This window comes from Loxodonta africana, chromosome 2 (genome assembly GCF_030014295.1).
Source record: "Loxodonta africana isolate mLoxAfr1 chromosome 2, mLoxAfr1.hap2, whole genome shotgun sequence".
In the NCBI taxonomy this organism is placed as follows: domain Eukaryota; kingdom Metazoa; phylum Chordata; class Mammalia; order Proboscidea; family Elephantidae; genus Loxodonta; species Loxodonta africana.
The window spans coordinates 70,424,697-70,442,037 of record NC_087343.1 but is presented as its reverse complement, the minus strand read 5'-3'; the positions used below and the strand labels follow the sequence as shown (position 1 = coordinate 70,442,037).

Genomic DNA, 17,341 nt, shown 5'->3' with positions numbered 1-17,341 from the left:
TTGCAAATGCTGAATCTTAGGCAAATTGCCAAAGTATTTTTTTAATGCACTTAATTAAGGTATAATTTGCATACAATATAATGTATCCATTTAATTGTATATCTCAATGAATTTGAACAAATTTATACACCTGTGCAATCATACACATAATTAAAATACATATTATTCACTCTTGTTGACCGATATTTTGGTGGTTTTCAATGTTTTGCTATTGCAAACAAAGCCACTGTGAACACCTAGTAAATATTTCATGGTGCAGATGCAGGAGACCTTTTCTGATGGTTCATACCTTGGAGCAGAATTACTGAGTGTGCTCATCTTCTACCTTAATTGTTGGTGTCAGATTGCTGCGAAATGGAATGGCATCATTGGTTTCAGAAGTATAACTTTTTTTTTCTCCCCTTACATTTTTAATACATATGATATTCTCCAGTATCTTGAATTATCCCATTTTAGTGCATTGGACTACTTTTTTTTCTTTCTATATCATGGGATACCTTAGTGGCTATCTCTTTGTCTTGAGTGAGCCTGTTTTCTCCTTTGAAGTATATTTTAATATTTATTGGACACAGAGAAATGACAGTGAGAGGAAAGAAATAAACACATATATACAGGTATTTGTCACTTTCTGTCATTGTTTTTTGATTTAAGGTAATTTTTTCTTGGTAATTTCTTTCTCACTTGACTACATATATAAAGCGATCAGAATTTTGCATTTCATACGGGCATTGGAATATATCCCCCTTTCTTCTCACTGGAGAAATCCTAAGATCAGGGGAGTTGAGAATAGTTTTGGTAAGTAATTAGTTTAATTAGTGTTTGGAAGCTCTGTCCAGTAAATCCTTGGAACTTGCACTTGCAGTACAGAGAAGATGCTACTGAATGATGCCACTTTTGCATCTTACAGCACTGCTTTATTTTTATTCAATGCCCACCTAAGAGGCTCAGTTGCACTTGGATACACACTTATAGCGGCTCACTGAAGTTTCCCTGTGTTTTGGGGGAAGAAGCTACATCAGTAGATCAAAATTTACACCCTGTTGATCTAGGAAATGCAATGACAACACAATAAACAAACATGAGATCATATTTCCATTTTGTTGACGACAAGGGGAACATTTAATCCTAAGCAGAGCAAGAGAGAAACAAGAGGAAATAAGATGCATGCTGACTGCGGTGGTAGTGTTTTCTCTTGCAGTTCTGCTCTGCAAAATCCAGATAGGAAATGAATAATCATTTACTTCTTTCACTTTCCACACTTACCTTTTAAATGTCTCAGAATCAAAAGAAAACCTCAGTTGGAAAGTATATTTTTCTTGACTCAAAGAATGTGGTTTAAGTGAGAATGTGCGTGAGGGTAAAGGTGAGTGGGGAGAGCTTTGTGGGCACAAAGAAATATTCAACATAAAAATCATGGAAAAAAATGATACTTTCTAAGTTGTAAGACAGAAAGCTCTGGGGAAAGTGATTTGTGTTGGCTACAGGTTCCTAGAGGACTGGACCGCACAACCTGTCCTTTTGTTTATTGATTAGGCTGTTCAAAAATGTTACAAACAGCCGTGGAGTCTGCAAACAGTTGCCTTTACTTCTTGCTCTAGGGTCTCAAGACAACAGTCAGATTTTCCTGGCATGCACAGGAAAGGTCAGCCTTGGTGTTGTTCCATGAAAACACGACTACAAAAGCTTTTATGCATAAGAGGTCATAAGGAAGTTTTTAGGAGTTTTCTTCTAACTTATGCCTTTTATTAATGGTTAACAAGACCTGAACCTTCTTTGGAAGAAGTTAGATATTCTCTTATAATGCTTTTGAAAAGTAAAACTTCTACTCACTTGAATTAAAATAATAATTTATTAATCAAACAGATTCTTGAAACTGAACACTTTCTTCTCTTGAATATTCACGTCTCCCTTAGATTCCTGCATTGCCCTTGTTCATAGCTGCCCTTGCCTGCTATCAAGTTCTCTGCCCTCTGTTCTAACTTCCCTCCCAGCACTGACTTTCTGGTAGGCACATCTGCACTTCAGCCTCCTCACCAACCCCTGTCATTGCTGTGTCAAATATCATAAAACCTTAACATTCTTAAGTGGCACTTCCGTCTCACCCTCTCCTGGCTTCTGTAACTCTTACAGCTGCTGAATGAGTGACCTTAACCTAGGAGAGGGTCAGTGTGCTCAGGGTGAGAGAAGTGTATCCTGGCACATGATTCACTTTCTAATCTAATGACTTCATTTCATTATCCCAGAGGAATCCAGCGGGCATATTGACATTTTGTTTACTGGCACCAGAGAAAACAGTGTGTTGCTGTATTAACATGTCCCAGCTGAATTTTGATAGGGTACTGAGAGACTTGTTAGATAGAGGAACTAATCAGGCCTTCCCAAGGCTTAACAGGAGCACACATCACCCTTATAAAAAAAACAAAAACTCAAACCAAACCTGTTGTGTGGAATTGATTCCGACTTATAAAACAAGCTACTTTAATTAGCTTTTTTTCCTCCCCCTTAACCTGGACTTCAGTAGATAAAGGTCAACCAGGTAGCAGCCCAGCTTTCCTGGAACAAGATCATAATCTTACTTGAAATGTTGTTAATGTATTATAAAAGAAGCCAAACCTTTGAGACCTCTTCTATCTTCTGCACAGACATTTAAAAAAGGCATTTACTCTTAGGAGTAGCTGCATGTAATTTACCCTTATCCCAATCCCTTCAAACCTCCCATTTAACCTGCAGGCATCAGAACCTTGACTGTAATTTAACAATGGGGTGTTGTGAAGAAAATTCTTCCAAGCCCCCACTCCAAATTAAAAAGCACCTTGATCTGATGTACATGGCTTCACTGGTCACATTTTCTGCCTCAGACCTCTGTCCTGTTTGTTCCTGCTGGGAATTGGAGAGATTTGCCCAGAGTCTTCCACCTAATTGGACTTTTGGAAGAAAAAAAGAAAAAGGAAGGGAAGGCAGGAGGGATGAGATGCTTCATATGGCTGGTTACACCACAGTATGTAGCTCATCAAAGAGGAAGTGACATGAAAATAATGAAACAGAAGGACTGAGCTCTATGAATTTAAAGGTTCTGTCTTTATTTGGCGCCCTGGTGGCAAACTGGCTAAGAGCTTCAGCTGCTAAACAAAAAGGTCTGCAGTTCAAATCCACCAGCCCATGCTTGGAAACCCTAAGGGCAGTTCTACTTTGTCCTATGGGGTCTCTATGAATTGGAATCGACTTGATGTCAATGTTTTTTTTTCTTTTTTGTCTTAATTTAGATCAAGTCACCATTAAACTACTTCCATTTCCCCACCCTTAACTAAGGTGGAAATAGGAACGCAAAGTTGGGTCACCTTTCAGTAATTTAATCAATGGCTTCGGATTAACCAAAAAAAAAAAAAAAAAAACCCGTTGCCGTCAAGTTAATTTTGACTCATAGTGACCCTATAGGACAGAGTAGAACTGCCCCACAGGGTTTCCAAGGAGTGGCTGGTGGATTGGAACTGCTAACCTCTTAGGTAGCAGCCAAGCTTTTAACCACTGTACCACCAGGGCTTCAGATTAGGTGGCCCCAAAAAGGGGGAAACACAGCAGGGTGTAGATAGGCTTCATGGACAATGTCTGAGAAATTTCTCTATTGCCACCTGATCCCAGTTGGAAATTCACTGACCCCAAACTGTGTCCTGACTGAACTAAACAGAGGATAATAGTCTCTGGCTGAAGATTTTATAATTGCAGCTGAGACAGAGTAGGCCATGTGCATGTTTAGAACAGTGACAGCATTGTGAATTATAACAGAAGTCCTACTTGTCAGTCACACAAATGTTTAAGACCATAGAAAGGGATCTGATTTGGGAAGGGGGTCACAAAATCAACCTTTTGGTTTTTCCCACTTTGACCTGAATACAAAGGGACTGGTGACTACCTTGTTGTGGGATGCAGTCCTTTTAGTACCTACTCAATCATTAAGGGAGAGAGAGAAAATTCCTGTCTGGAATCAGTCCTACCACTTTCTAAAAGAAGTAACCTTTAGTCCTCATGGTGAAGAAAGCAATGTAAATACCAAGCCAGAGAGTTTTTGCTTTGTTTGCTATCATCACTTTCTTCATTTACCTTTAGTAAATGCCTCAGTGTCGCTCTGGTAAGCAACATTAAAAAACACGGCTCTAATTTGACAGTATCTATTGACATTGTGGAAACCCTGGTGGCGTAGTGGTTAAGTGCTACAGCTGCTAACCAAGAGGTTGGATGTTCAAATCTGCCAGGCGCTCCTTGGAAACTCTATGGGGCAGTTCTACTCTGTCCTGTAGGGTTGCTATGAGTCGGAATCGACTCGACGGCAGTGGGTTTTATTGACATTTAAAATGCCTCTATCCTTTGAACCAGCAATTTACTTAAAAAAATTATTTTTTAAATGTGGAAAATGACCTATTTACAAGGATAATCATAGCAGCATTATTTGTAACGTTCTAAGAATGAAAACAATCTAAATGGCCATCAGTAGGGGATTGATTAAATTACGGTACATTTATACAATGGGGTATTAACCAATACAAACTAACCCGGTGCCATTGATTCAGACTTACAGTGACCCTATAGGACAGAGTAGAACTTCCCCATAGGGTTTCCAAGGAGCGGCTGGTGGATTTGAACTGCCGACCTTTTGGTTAGCAGTGATAGCTCTTAATCACTGTGCATCAGGGCTCCAAGAGAATATTAGGCAATCATCAATTAAAATGTGCCAGATCTCTAAATACTGATAAAGAAGGTACAAAACAATGTGTATAGAATGCTACTGCTTGGGGCTGAGGAGGATATATGATTTTATATGTGTGTAGAATATCTCTGGAAAGATATTAAAAAAAAAAACTGGTTGCCTCTGGGGAAGTGACTGGGTACCTAAGGGACAAGGATGGGAGGGAGACTTAATTTTCACTATCTATATTTTTTGTACCCTTTGCATTGTGTAATATGTGCACTTATTATCTCATAAAAAATTTAAATAATTATACAAATAAATGAAATCCAAGAAAATAAATACACGGGTCTGATGGACAGACATAAAGGAGCTCTCTGAAATATATGATTGAGGAAATGCAAAAAATGGGGTGCAAGTTTAAAGTCCAGTCCCAGATCCTGTTTTTTTCCATCTTTTATTCATCCACTTAATTAGTTGTTAAGAGATTGACTGTATCATAGATTGACAGGATGCACCAGTAACTCTTAGGTATATAATGCTTATCAGGCCAAGATGAGGCCCCTATTATTCCTCTAACGGCTATAGGTTTATAAGCATTTGACCACAATACATAAAAATAGTTGAAGTGAATATTTTCCTCTCTTCTTTGTGAGCCCTTTAACCACAGGACCAAAGAAATTCCTGGATATAACAGAGATGGAAGAACTCCACTTAGGCTTTTCTGGTGAAATGTAGAAAAGAGAAAAGCAACTATTTTGATAAAAATAAAGGTCTGTGGTGGCAGGTGGCATGGTAACCATATACGATTTTGTGACACAAAGGTGTAATTGCATAATTGAGTCAGCCACTGTTTTGGAAAAAGAACAGAGAAGCTTTATATACGTACTTTTATAATTTATCTTTACGTACTATGAACTTACTTGCCTTCCCCACTACACTGAGCAACTTAAGTTCGGCATTGTCATTTTTGTATCCTCAGTGCCAAGCACAGTGCCAGATGCACCATGGACATTTTACAAATGGTTTGTGAACTGAATTCAAAAACAAAAGTTTGAAAACAAATTGGTTAAGACAGTTATTAAGTTTTCCTGATAAAGCTAAGCACCTTCTCTTCAGAAAAATAAACAGATCCATGTACACCAAAATTTTAATTCAGGGTAGTCATGAGACATCTTCTTCCCCTGCGTTTTTCATAGACCCTCCCTCCTAGGGAACCAGAAATTCTAGATTAAGAATTTGTAAATTTAGACTAAGTAGTAGAGGGATCTTTTGGAAACGCTGTCTACACCGCTCCCCCCGCAACTTTTCTTTTACAAAAGCATGTTTCTTTCATTGCCTTCATGCGGAAGCCCTTTCAGTACACTAAGGAAAAGGGACCTTTCATGTAGAAATCTGTCCCTAGCAGATGGAAAAGTCCTTCTCTATGTGGAGTTAGATTCATTTTCAAATTAGACATTTTGCAGTCACTTTAGAAAAATGCATCTTTATAGCAAAAGATAATTTTAAAGAAGGTATACTTATTTTACAAATTCGATGAGTTATTTACTATGAGTCAAAGACTGTGTAGGACAGAGGATAGAAACAATGACTCAAAGAGATCACAATATGGTAGGGTATGTGCATAATAAACCTGGGCTCTCGAGTCAGATTTTTGCCTTTGTGTATGTGTGATGAAGACAGTGGTGGGTGGAATGGGCAGAGAGCAACTGTAACTCCTCTAAGGGAAGAAAACTAGCCTTTATTCATTCTCTAAGACTCCTTGGTCACTATGAGTTGGAATCGACTCAATGGCAATGGGTGTTTTGGCTTCATTATATATACAGTCACAAACAACTGTTACTCTTCCATCCTCAGCTCCCAAATTACCCACAGGACGACTGATAATTCACCTCTGGATAAGCTCTGGTTGATTATAGGTGGGAAGATAGCACTTAAACGGTAAAGGAAGCTACATTAAGAGGGAGTTGCAACCACCTAAATGCCATTTCTGAGATCTAGTAATATAAACGTTTCACCTGAGTGATGTTTTTCCAATCATCTTAAGCTTTGGAGGAGTCTTCAAAGTTGATCTGGGACTAATGTCTAATCAAAGGAGGAATTCCCTCTGTAGCATCTGTGGCAGTCACAGGTTTTGGCTGAATACCGTTAACAGCTGCAGAATCTACCGTTAAGCAGTGATATTAGAAACCTCTTCCAACCATTTTTCTAAGCTTTGCCTTTTAAAGCAACGCAGAATACATCTACTCCCTCTACCATACCCTTTAAGTATCTGAAAACAGCTATCACATGTATTTCTGAATTTTCTCATCTTCAGACTGAATTTCCAGAAATGTTTTATGTATTCCTCTTGAAAAATATTTTCAAAGTCACTGCCATCCTGTTCCTGCTCGTCCGAACACTCTATACTTGGCCAAAGTCAGCTTATAACGTGGCAGCTAGAATGGAACATGATATTCTAGCCGTGACTGATCTTACCATATCAGAGTACAGAGGGTTTATTCTTTTGATCTGGTCACTTGCTTGTATCAGCACACTTTTAAAAGGCTTTAGTTCTTTCCTCCTAGGTGTGTTGTACTGTGGGTTTTATTTGGAATTTGGTGAAATTAACTGCCAGGTCTTTTTTCCTCCCCAAATACCACTATCAAGTCAGGTTTCCCCTTGTCTTAATTTCCTAGTGCTGCTTGAACACAAATAGCACAAATGGTGGCTTTAAAGAGCAGAAATTAATTTTCTCACACTTATGGAGGCTAAAAGTCCAAATCAGGTTCTTGGTGGTGTCGATCCTTTCCTTGTTGGTAGCCCTGGGCATTCCTTGGTTCCTGGGCGTTCCTTGGATTGTAGACAATTATCACATGGCATCTGTCTTTTCCCACATGTGTCTCTGTGCTCATTCCGCTGTTTTTATAACTCAGAAATGATTACATTTAGAATCCACCTACTGAGGTATAAGGAGTCCCAGTGGCACAGTGGTTACGTATTCGGCTACTAGCAAAAAGGTTCGCAATTCAAACCCACCAGCCACTCCACGGGAGAAAGATGTGGCAATCTGCTTCTGTAAAGATTACAGCCTTGGGAACCCTATAGGGGCAGTTCTACTCTGTCCTATAGGGTCACCATGAGTCAGAATTCACTTCATGGCAATGGGTTTGGTGTTTACTCAGGAATATTCTAGATAACGTAACAAAGAAAATCCTCTTTCCAAACAGGATAACATTTACAGGTATGGGGAGGCCAGGATTTCAATACACATTTTTTGGGGACACGGTTCAAACCACTAACACCCTTTCTTTTACTGTGGCAACAGGATGAGTCCCATTTCACCTTAAATTTGTCTCACCATTGAAATGATTTTATATCTTAATAATGTTACCCTATGTAACCATTCCAGCTGTTATCTGTACATTCAATAATACCTTTCTATGGAATTCCTTGTGTCTTTGTCCAAAACACTGAATCACTATTCGACTCCCTCAGGCAGGGATGTTTCAGTAGCTAGGAATCTACCTGGCTCCACTATCACCCAGTCATATCCTCCATCTTAGCCACAAAGATGTCAATAAAGATGTCGAGTATCTTGTTGGTTTCAATGAACACTGTTTCTTTAAACCACTCTTAGCCATACAGCTTCTCTCATCACTGTCTAGAGCACCATGCTGGCTCCGCCCTCCAAACTTCTCCCATTACTAATGCTAGAGACGTTTTATGAAGAGAGTAAAAGTTTAGGTGAGCCTCCAGACTTTATGAAATAAGCAGCTAGAGTGGTGCCAGCTCATGTGAGCAGAAACAAGAGAGCTTGTTTTAGATTCACCCCTTCCCTTTTCTTGTACATAAATACAAGTAGTCCTCAGGTTACAAATGAGATCTGTTCCTAAGTGTGTCTTTAAGAATTTGCAGGTAAGTTGGAACACATGCATAAGGTTCTTATTTAGCCTTACCTTTTCTTTTTGGAGTCATGGTGGTGCAGTTCCACTCTGTCCTTTGGGGTTGTTATGAGTTGGAAACAACTTGATGGCAAAGGGCTCTTTTTTTTTTAGTGCAAGAAAAGGCTCGAAGCCAATGATTTAAAAGCTGCATGTGCAGCAAGCGAAGGTGACTGTGATGATGAATTTTTAGGGGTTGGTTCAATCGTTTCAAAGTAAGGGCAAATTTACTAACGTTAAAGGGCAAGTACCAGTTGTCTGTTAAGTCAGAGGTTAGTAACGGGGACTTAACTTCAGATGCATCAGGCCTTTATTTTATCAGGAAAGGGAATGACAAGGTGAATCCGACCAAATAAAAACTCAAGAATCACACACTGGTGAGGGTGGGAGAGGTTGTGTTCATTGCCTCAGTCTTTAACAGTTTTTTTTTTTTTTTTACAAAGCCTCTAATTATACCGTTTCTGTGGGTATGTTGGGAAAGACTATTTTGATCTAGTATTTACATTTGATAAATTCTTACCATTTACCTTGGTAAACTTGATATTAGATTATCTCTTAACTAGGTGGATTTGCTTCCAATGAAAATTTCCCCACTAAAGATAACTGAAAATTTAACTTTGGACATTGTTTTTCAAAGAAAATGAAAATGTGTGTCTTTTTTGCTTTTATTCTCACCAAATATTCATAAAACAAGACATATTCAATTGCGAGGGGCTATCCAAATTCAGATGAGAGATAGGTGTCTTAAGGGAAGAGAGCAGTTTGGTTTCTACGTCTATTCAAAAGAGATAGGGTTTCTCTTTTAACACTGTTTGGGGCTTAGTTAACTAAGCTTAAATCCGGTTTGAGGGATTAGTATTTTATTGCAATTTCCTCAGAGCACGGAAATTTCTTCTTGTGAATGAGAAAAAAAGAAAAAAATGGCCATACATAAACCAGCTAATCCAGTGGGGGGGCAGAATCTCCACGTACATTTAATTCATACACAAAGGGTACGGGCAAAATAGAAAATTAAGTCATTCTCTGTTAAGGCTTTTAAAAGTACAAAAACATATCAGTATTTTTCTTTAAAAAGCTATTTTCTCAATTTTAACCTCTTATACAACGTTTTTTATACAATGTAGTTTGTTAAGTCTAAAGAGCTACAGGTATCCATCTTTAATCATACTAGCTTTAAAAAAAAAAAAAAATTTTTTTTTTTTTTTTTGAAAGGCACAATTTTGGCGTTAATAACTCTTAACAATCCGGAACAAAACCAAACCCACTGCCTTCCAGTTGATTCCAATTCATAGTGACCCTATAGGACAGAGTAGAACTGCCCCATAGAGTTTCCAAGGAGTGCCTGGTGGATTTGAACTGCCAACCTCTTGGTTAGCAGCCATAGCACTTAACCACTATGCCACCAGGGTTTCCATGCTTAACAATAGTTTTTGTTATTTATCTTGGAAATATGCAACATTTATACTAGAGGGGGAAAAAAATCTGTATTAGGTAGCATAACATCAGGTCTTTTTTTTTCTCTTCTCTGAAGTATCTTAAAATTAAACCTCTAGGAATCATGCCTGATTTATTATTACTAGCAGAAGATGTTTAAGAACTTACCCTTAGCAAAATAACAAGACCCTGAAGACCTGAAGCATGAACTGTGTGGATCACTAAGCAAGACAGACATTATTACATGTGGCCCAGTCCATATATCTGAAGTTTGCCCAATTACAATTTTTATAGCTATCCACTATTCAGGAAGCCTCAATGACACCTATGTTCTGATTGAAAAAAACAAAACAGAAAAGCAAGCAGATGGATGGCCACTATCAAAAAGGTTTTAAAAAAAAAAAGTTCTTTTGAATTATGCTAAAGAATACTTTTTTGTGTGAAAATTTAATTTTGTTGCTGTTCTTTGGTAGATTTTAAATATTAGATATGGACCCTAAATAAAAAGAATGCCATAGTGCTTTTGCTCTCATATGCATTTCGATTTTAACATTAAATTATTAAAGAAATATGAGTTCATTTTCTTGGATGATACTGTAGCTTTATTGTGTGCAGCAGTTATTAATTTTTCCATGTGAAATAAGTTAGGATTTAACATGATAAAGTTATCGTTGATGTGACACATTGGGTGATAGAAAAAGCTGAAGAGAGTTTTCGTTGAAACTAGAAACAGAACAGTCTAAACAACAACAATAAAAACGAAGATACAAGTAAGTGATTACAGGTTGCTAAGACAACAAAAACAGCTTTAGGGACCAAAGAAGGTGACACTGAATTGAATGTGGGGGAGAGAAGGCCTGGACAAATTGTCTCAGGAGAGAGGTAAGATTTCATGTGGAAGTTTAAGGTATTTGTTTAGCAATAATATTTTTTTAATAATCTTAGAATTTCCTTCTGAGTCTCTAGAGCTCTTCACTTTTCCTGTTATCTATAATTTTATTACTTAGCATAATAATTCTTAGTAAAATCAAAGTCTATTTGGACAAAAGGATAGGAAGGTTCTAATTTTGTCCTTGGCCAGTAAAATAACACCTCAGATACACACTGGGAAGCGACTAGAAGATCTATGCAAAATACATTCAAAGGTTTTTTTTTTCTTGGTTTGCTTTGTTTTTGGATTATCCTGTCTTGGCTTCCGTTTTGAACAGATTCCTAGAGGAAAAACAAGTACTGTGAGTTTACTAGTCCGCTGCAAATTTGAACTTGGGCTTATAGTACACAGAGTTATAGAGCGATCCAAAGGTTCACTTAAAAAAAATCACCAGACAAAACAGGCTACTGAAGAGTCTCTTCCCCATGGGGTCTCAACAGCTGGCTTCAAACACTTCTGTCCAGAACCTACTCTCTTCTGGAGTTTCACAACTCTTTGTACTGTACCTCAACTGAGCTTTCTTCCTATGGCATCCTAAATAGCCATTTGTGACATGTCTACCTGACAGTTTGGGTGAGGGGGGCAGTAAAAGAGGCAAAGTCCCTATCACTTATTTAAGAAGGAAAAATAGAAAAATATCCTTGGACTTGCTTTAGTGTTTTAATCTGGCAAAAATTTCAAAAAGCGACAGTCTTGATTATGGCAGTGAGAATGGGCTAATCCTCTACTACAATATAAAACTTGCTCTATACATTAGGCCAGTTCAGTTAAAACTCGTAATTGTTTCTTACTTTCTGACTGGGCTATAGACAGAAAAGACAAACCTAAACAGAGGCACATAATTCAAGTGTGGCAGAAAGTTGGAAATCACAAGGCCTCATAGACAAAGATAAATGCATTACTGAGGTATATTCCCCAGGCCCTAAGGTGTGCAGACAAAGAGGTCACACTGTACTGTATGAATGAAAATCAAACTTGATGCAGGGTCCAAGAAAGTATTTACCAGAGGAATATGTAGTGATTCATGTATCAGTTCAGAAATCCCAAGTACAAAACTTCAAAATACAAGAAGGATCAAATTATATAATGTATATGATTCAATTTAAAAATTCTTAGCCCTCTTACATTACATTATCTAGATTATCATAGTAAAAAAACCAAATTACATTCATATGAAACTTTTATAAAAAGAAATCAAATCCATTTTAATGAAATTTTATAGTACAATTATTTTCTAGCGGTCTTAGGTCACAGTATTTGTTATTCCATTTACATCTGTATCATTTTTAAAATTGAAAAACAAAACAAAGTCAATAGAAATTTAAATTTTGATTCACAAACTCCCTTCAGTTTCTAGGCCAGTAACACATGGTGATGTCGACTTGTCCTCCAGACATGGACTGCTACCAAAGATCCCCAGTTTATGAAGCATGCAGGCCTCTACTCATTAGGAACGCTTTTTGGTTTGGCTCACGTTTCAAGAAATTCTGGAGCATGTCCATGCCGTCCAGAGATCCCCCAGGTTTCAGGATTAGGTTTCTGTATTTCATTCCAACCTAATAAAATGAAACATACCTAATAATTCATGGTTACATGAATTTTCCAAATCTCTAGATGCAAAAAAAAATAAAGGAGTAGGAGCAAAGAGAAAGCGACTTCAGCTTTACATTGTCTGGATGTTCTTTTACCTAGACTACAGCTCTGTAGTGTTTGTTCACTTATTTATTTTGTTAGCTAAGAGAATTGGAGCTTAAAACTCAGGTCTTTCTTACGTTTCCTCTCTTACATCTCCTTATATTCTCAGCAGTGAGCTAATAATCTGAGTAAATAGACAAACAAAAATTAACCAAGTGGAATGTATAACATACTACTTTTTGATGCTCCATCGCAAATAAAATTTCAAAACGGTTAGAAAAGCAAGTGTTACAAATGCTACAATCAGGGCTTCTGTAAACCTGGAAACAATGGTACAGCTATTGTCAAAATGGCTTCTACTTACAGACTGGGAAAAAATCTTTGGAAATGACATAACCAATAAGGATCTAATCTCTAAAATACATAGAAAACTTCAAAACTCAACAATAAAAAGACAAACAACCCAATTAAAAAATGGGCAAAGGACATGAACAGACACTTCACCAAAGAGGACATTCAAGTGGTCAAGATACACATGAAAAGATGCTCATTAGAGAAATCCACATCAAAACTATGAGATATCATCTCACCACAGCTAGAATGGGACTGATAAAAGAAAAACAAATATTGGTGAGAATATAGAGAGACTGGAATGCTTAACCATTGCTGGTGGGACTGTAAAATGGTATAACCACTATGGAAAATGGTATGGTGCTTTCTCTAAAAACTAGAAATAGAAATACTTTATGATCCAGCAATTTCTCACCTATATATATACCCTAGAGATTTAATAAAAGAGACCTGGATAGACATACGCACATCTATGTTCACTGCAACATTATTCACAATAGCAAAAAAATGGAAACAGCCTAAGTGGCCTTCAACTGATAAATGGATAAGCAAAATATGGTATATACATACAATGGAACACTATGCAACCATAAAGAACAATGATGAGTCCACGAAACGTGCTATGACATGGATGGATCTGGAGGACATAATGCTAAGTGAAATAAGTCAATCACATAAGGACATACATTTTATGATCTTCTTTTATGAGAAGGTAAGGATACATATATATATACACACACACACAGACCAATGTCCATTGGTGCTTACCAAGGATGTGTGGGGAAGGAAGGGAAATCACGCTCTAGATCATAAACCAAAACTAAACCCATTGCCATCGAGCTGAGTAGATACTTAGAAGCACACAAGAGAAAAGGGTGTTTGTGCTAAAGAATACGACATATATAATTTGGCAATACGACATATATAATTTGGCACCAACAATAAATAAAAAATGAGTATATGCTCACATATGTAGGTGTATAGGCATACATGTATATGGGTAGGTACCGGTGTGTACATATGTGTGCACAGACAGAAGTATCTGCATATACAGGTACACACAGATATGTGTATGCATGTATATATATTCATAGAGGACACAATTACAGAGACTTCTCAGACATAACCAAGCACCTTTTGAGATTGGTTATCTGGGTTTGAAGGCTTAGGACCTAAGTCACATGGAACAACTCAGTCAATTGGCAACTCAAAGTTCATGTTCTGCATCCTAGTAGAGTAGCATCTGGAGTCATAAAATCTTGTGAGCAGCCATCTAAGATATGATTGGTCTCTACTCCTCAGATGCAAAAGAGAAAGAAGGAAACAAAAGTTTCAGACAAGAAATTAGTTTACAGGGCTAACAGCCCACACAAGCCATGGGACCATGTACCTTGAGACCAGAAGACCTAGATGGTGCCTGGTCTTATAAGGGCCACAACTGATGGACCCTGATAGAATGGGAGAAAAACGTGGAACAGAACTCAAATTCTTAAAAAGTCCAGATTTAGTGGAGCAGTTGAGACTAGAGGACTCCCTGAAGACTATCGCTCTGAGAAACTCTTTAAACCTTGAACCAAAACTGTCTCCTGAGATCACTTTTTAGCAAAACAACAGACAGACACACAAAGGATATTACTTGTGAGTACAGTGCTCAATTAAAAAAACATCTATATGAGACCAAAAGGTCAACAATTTCTACAAGCTAAGATGAGAAATAAGGGAGCAGGACAACTACAGTACTGGAGAGGGAACAACCAGAATGCAATTAAAGAGAATGTTGACACATCGTGAAAAGTGAAAAATGTAACTAGTGTCATTGGACAATTTGTGTAGAAATTGTCGAATGTGCTGTGTAAACTCTTTTTGAAAACACAATAAAATGTTATTTAAAAAAATGGCTTCTGCTGTGTTTCTGCTGATGGGAGCAGTGGTGATCAGTGGTAGAATTCTCACCTTCCACGCAGAAGACCTGGGTTTGATTCCTGACCAATGCACTTCATGTGTACTGATTCCCCATCTGTCAGTAGAGAACTGTGTATTGCTATGCTGCTGAAGAAGTTCCAATGGAACTCCCAGACTAAGTATGACTAGGAAGAAAGGCCTGGTGATCTACTTCTGCCCACTTGAGAAAATCAGCCAATCAAAATGCTATGGATTACAATGGTCAGATCTGCAACCTGTCACGGGAATGGCATAGGACCAGGGATCCGTTGTGCATGGAGTTGCCATCAGTTGGGGGCAAACTCCATGGCAATTAATCATAACAAATGGTTCTGCTATGGTTTTATGAGGGGATCATAAAAGAACCCTCTTCTCTGTATATGCTAGTAGGAGAACAGGACATGTCCCATGGTGTAGGGTAGGACATTTTTGTGGGCCCAGTAATGGGAATGAGGACCTCTGTAAAGTTTTCTGTGGGGACAGAGGTCTTGAAGTCTAAAACATCATAGTTCCTCTGCCTCTATTTATATAAATGCAGAGGCAGATAAAGTGAAACAAAAACAGTTGTTATTCAATATCAGTGACTAATTTCCACTTCCTTTTGATTGTCCTCTGAGGGATGCAAGAGAATTCAGTGAAGAACAATTCTTAATAAACACAAACTAAGAAGTGCACAGAGTAGCACTCTTAAATTTATATCCATTATGTTATTTGATCAATGGGACTAAAAGTCTTTTTGACTACAAGGAGACTAGATAATTTCTAGAGACTATAGTTATCTTTCAACATATAACAATGATTTTGCTTGGTACAATCTTAAAAATAGGTCTAGTCAAACTGTTAAGGAAAATAAAACATGGATGAATGAAATCTTCTAAGTGAGATACAAAACTGATGTCCTACAGGGTGATAAAATCAAAATCTCTGGGGTCATTTCTTAGTTAGAAACAAAAATCATGTGTAGCTTATCAGTCATCTACAGGCCAACATCTAACTTCAGTCTGGACCCTAATCAGGAGTAAATAATTAGTCAAAGTTACCCTCTCACAGACTCTAGAGTAGCACTGTCCAATAGAAATACAATGTGGACCATACATATAAATTTAAATTTTATAGTTGCATTAAAAAAAAAAAGAACAGGTAAAATTAATTGTAATCAAATATTTTATTTAAACTAATTTATCTCCAACATTATAACTTCAACATGTATCAATAAAAAATTTTTTTGAGATGTAATTTTCTATAGCAAGTCTTTGAAATCTAGTGTATTTTTTATGCTTATAGCACATCTCAGTCTAGTTCCTCAGTCGCACTAGCCACATTTCAAATGCTTACTATCCACACATGTGGCTACTATGTTGGACAGCACACGTCTAGGGCCTACACCATAAGATGATCCTGAGGTGGCTTGTTAGACGATGCTTTAGTATGACATCGAAAGGACACACAGTAATCCTGTTGCCTTATTTACAAGTTTTGGGTAAATAGTCCTAAAAAAGGAGGGTCTATAATCACTGCTATTGGACTTCCTGAAAACCTTGGTGATGATAGCTTACAGCCAGATTTAATCTGCTTTAGAAAAATAATGACATGTCATTTCTTGCTTGGTCTGCAGCCATTTATTCCTGTTACAATAGCAATTCAGACTCTAAAATGTGAGTGATGGCTATTATTCTAAAAAGTAGTATATCAGAGCTCTTGAGCCCAACCACAATTCACTTCCCTTCCCTGTCTGTCTTTCATTGCCCGATGGGTCTAAATTTGACCAGTGGTAAGTTAGTGGGTAGGGCAAAGAAAGATGGTGCTTTCTGGGTTTAGGAAGAACATAAAAAATGTGAACAAAACTTATCTGCAGAATTACAAAAATATTTATACTGCTTATTATAGAAACCTTAAAATATGTATTCATAGTAGAGACAACAATATAACGAACCCTCGTGTACCCCATGGTCCAATCTCAGTAATGAAGATTTATCTGCAGAAATTCTTAATGCTCAAGATGGAATTCTTTTATCTATTATAAAGACATTTTCATTCCACAAATACTACAGGAGCACTCATGGAAATCTAAATAAAAGTTAAAAAATCACCTACAAGCCCACCATCTGACAAAGTATTCTCTTTTTGTAGACAGAATGGTAATTTTAGGTAGTAAAGAAAGGCGAGCATTTGAGGAGTTACATGGTGCTGTGAAGGCACAGCTCACGGCTCCTCTAAATGGTAAAGTCAGGTGAGAGCAGGGCACTGTGCAGTCTCACAATATGTGGCTCAGTGCAGTTCAAGTCTTCCTCTGCTTATAAGCTCCAAACAAGTTGATTCAATTTCCTGAATTACGGAGCAATGGTCTTTTAATAGTTTCATTTCCTTTGCAGTGAAGTTTTGAGAAGAGTTTAAGAGTCACTTTGGCAACAGGATCTTGCTTTTCTTTTAAAAAAAAAAAAAAAT

The 17,341-nt window shown here is 37.5% G+C and overlaps 1 protein-coding gene across 6 annotated transcripts in view; it reads right to left on the bottom strand.

Moving 5' to 3' along the window:
• Positions 1-3,418: 3,418 nt before the first annotated feature.
• Positions 3,419-17,341, bottom strand: part of NLN (neurolysin) — a 147,629-nt gene continuing 133,706 nt past the window's right edge. For 2 of the 6 annotated variants that reach the window (XM_010588182.3, XM_010588186.3), the window contains one exon: positions 3,421-12,525. In XM_010588182.3, coding sequence (XP_010586484.1) covers positions 12,391-12,525 — 135 coding nt within the window. In that variant the 3' untranslated portion in view covers positions 3,421-12,390. The other 4 variants (XM_023545516.2, XM_064272656.1, XM_023545517.2 and 1 more) reach the window with 3 other exon arrangements.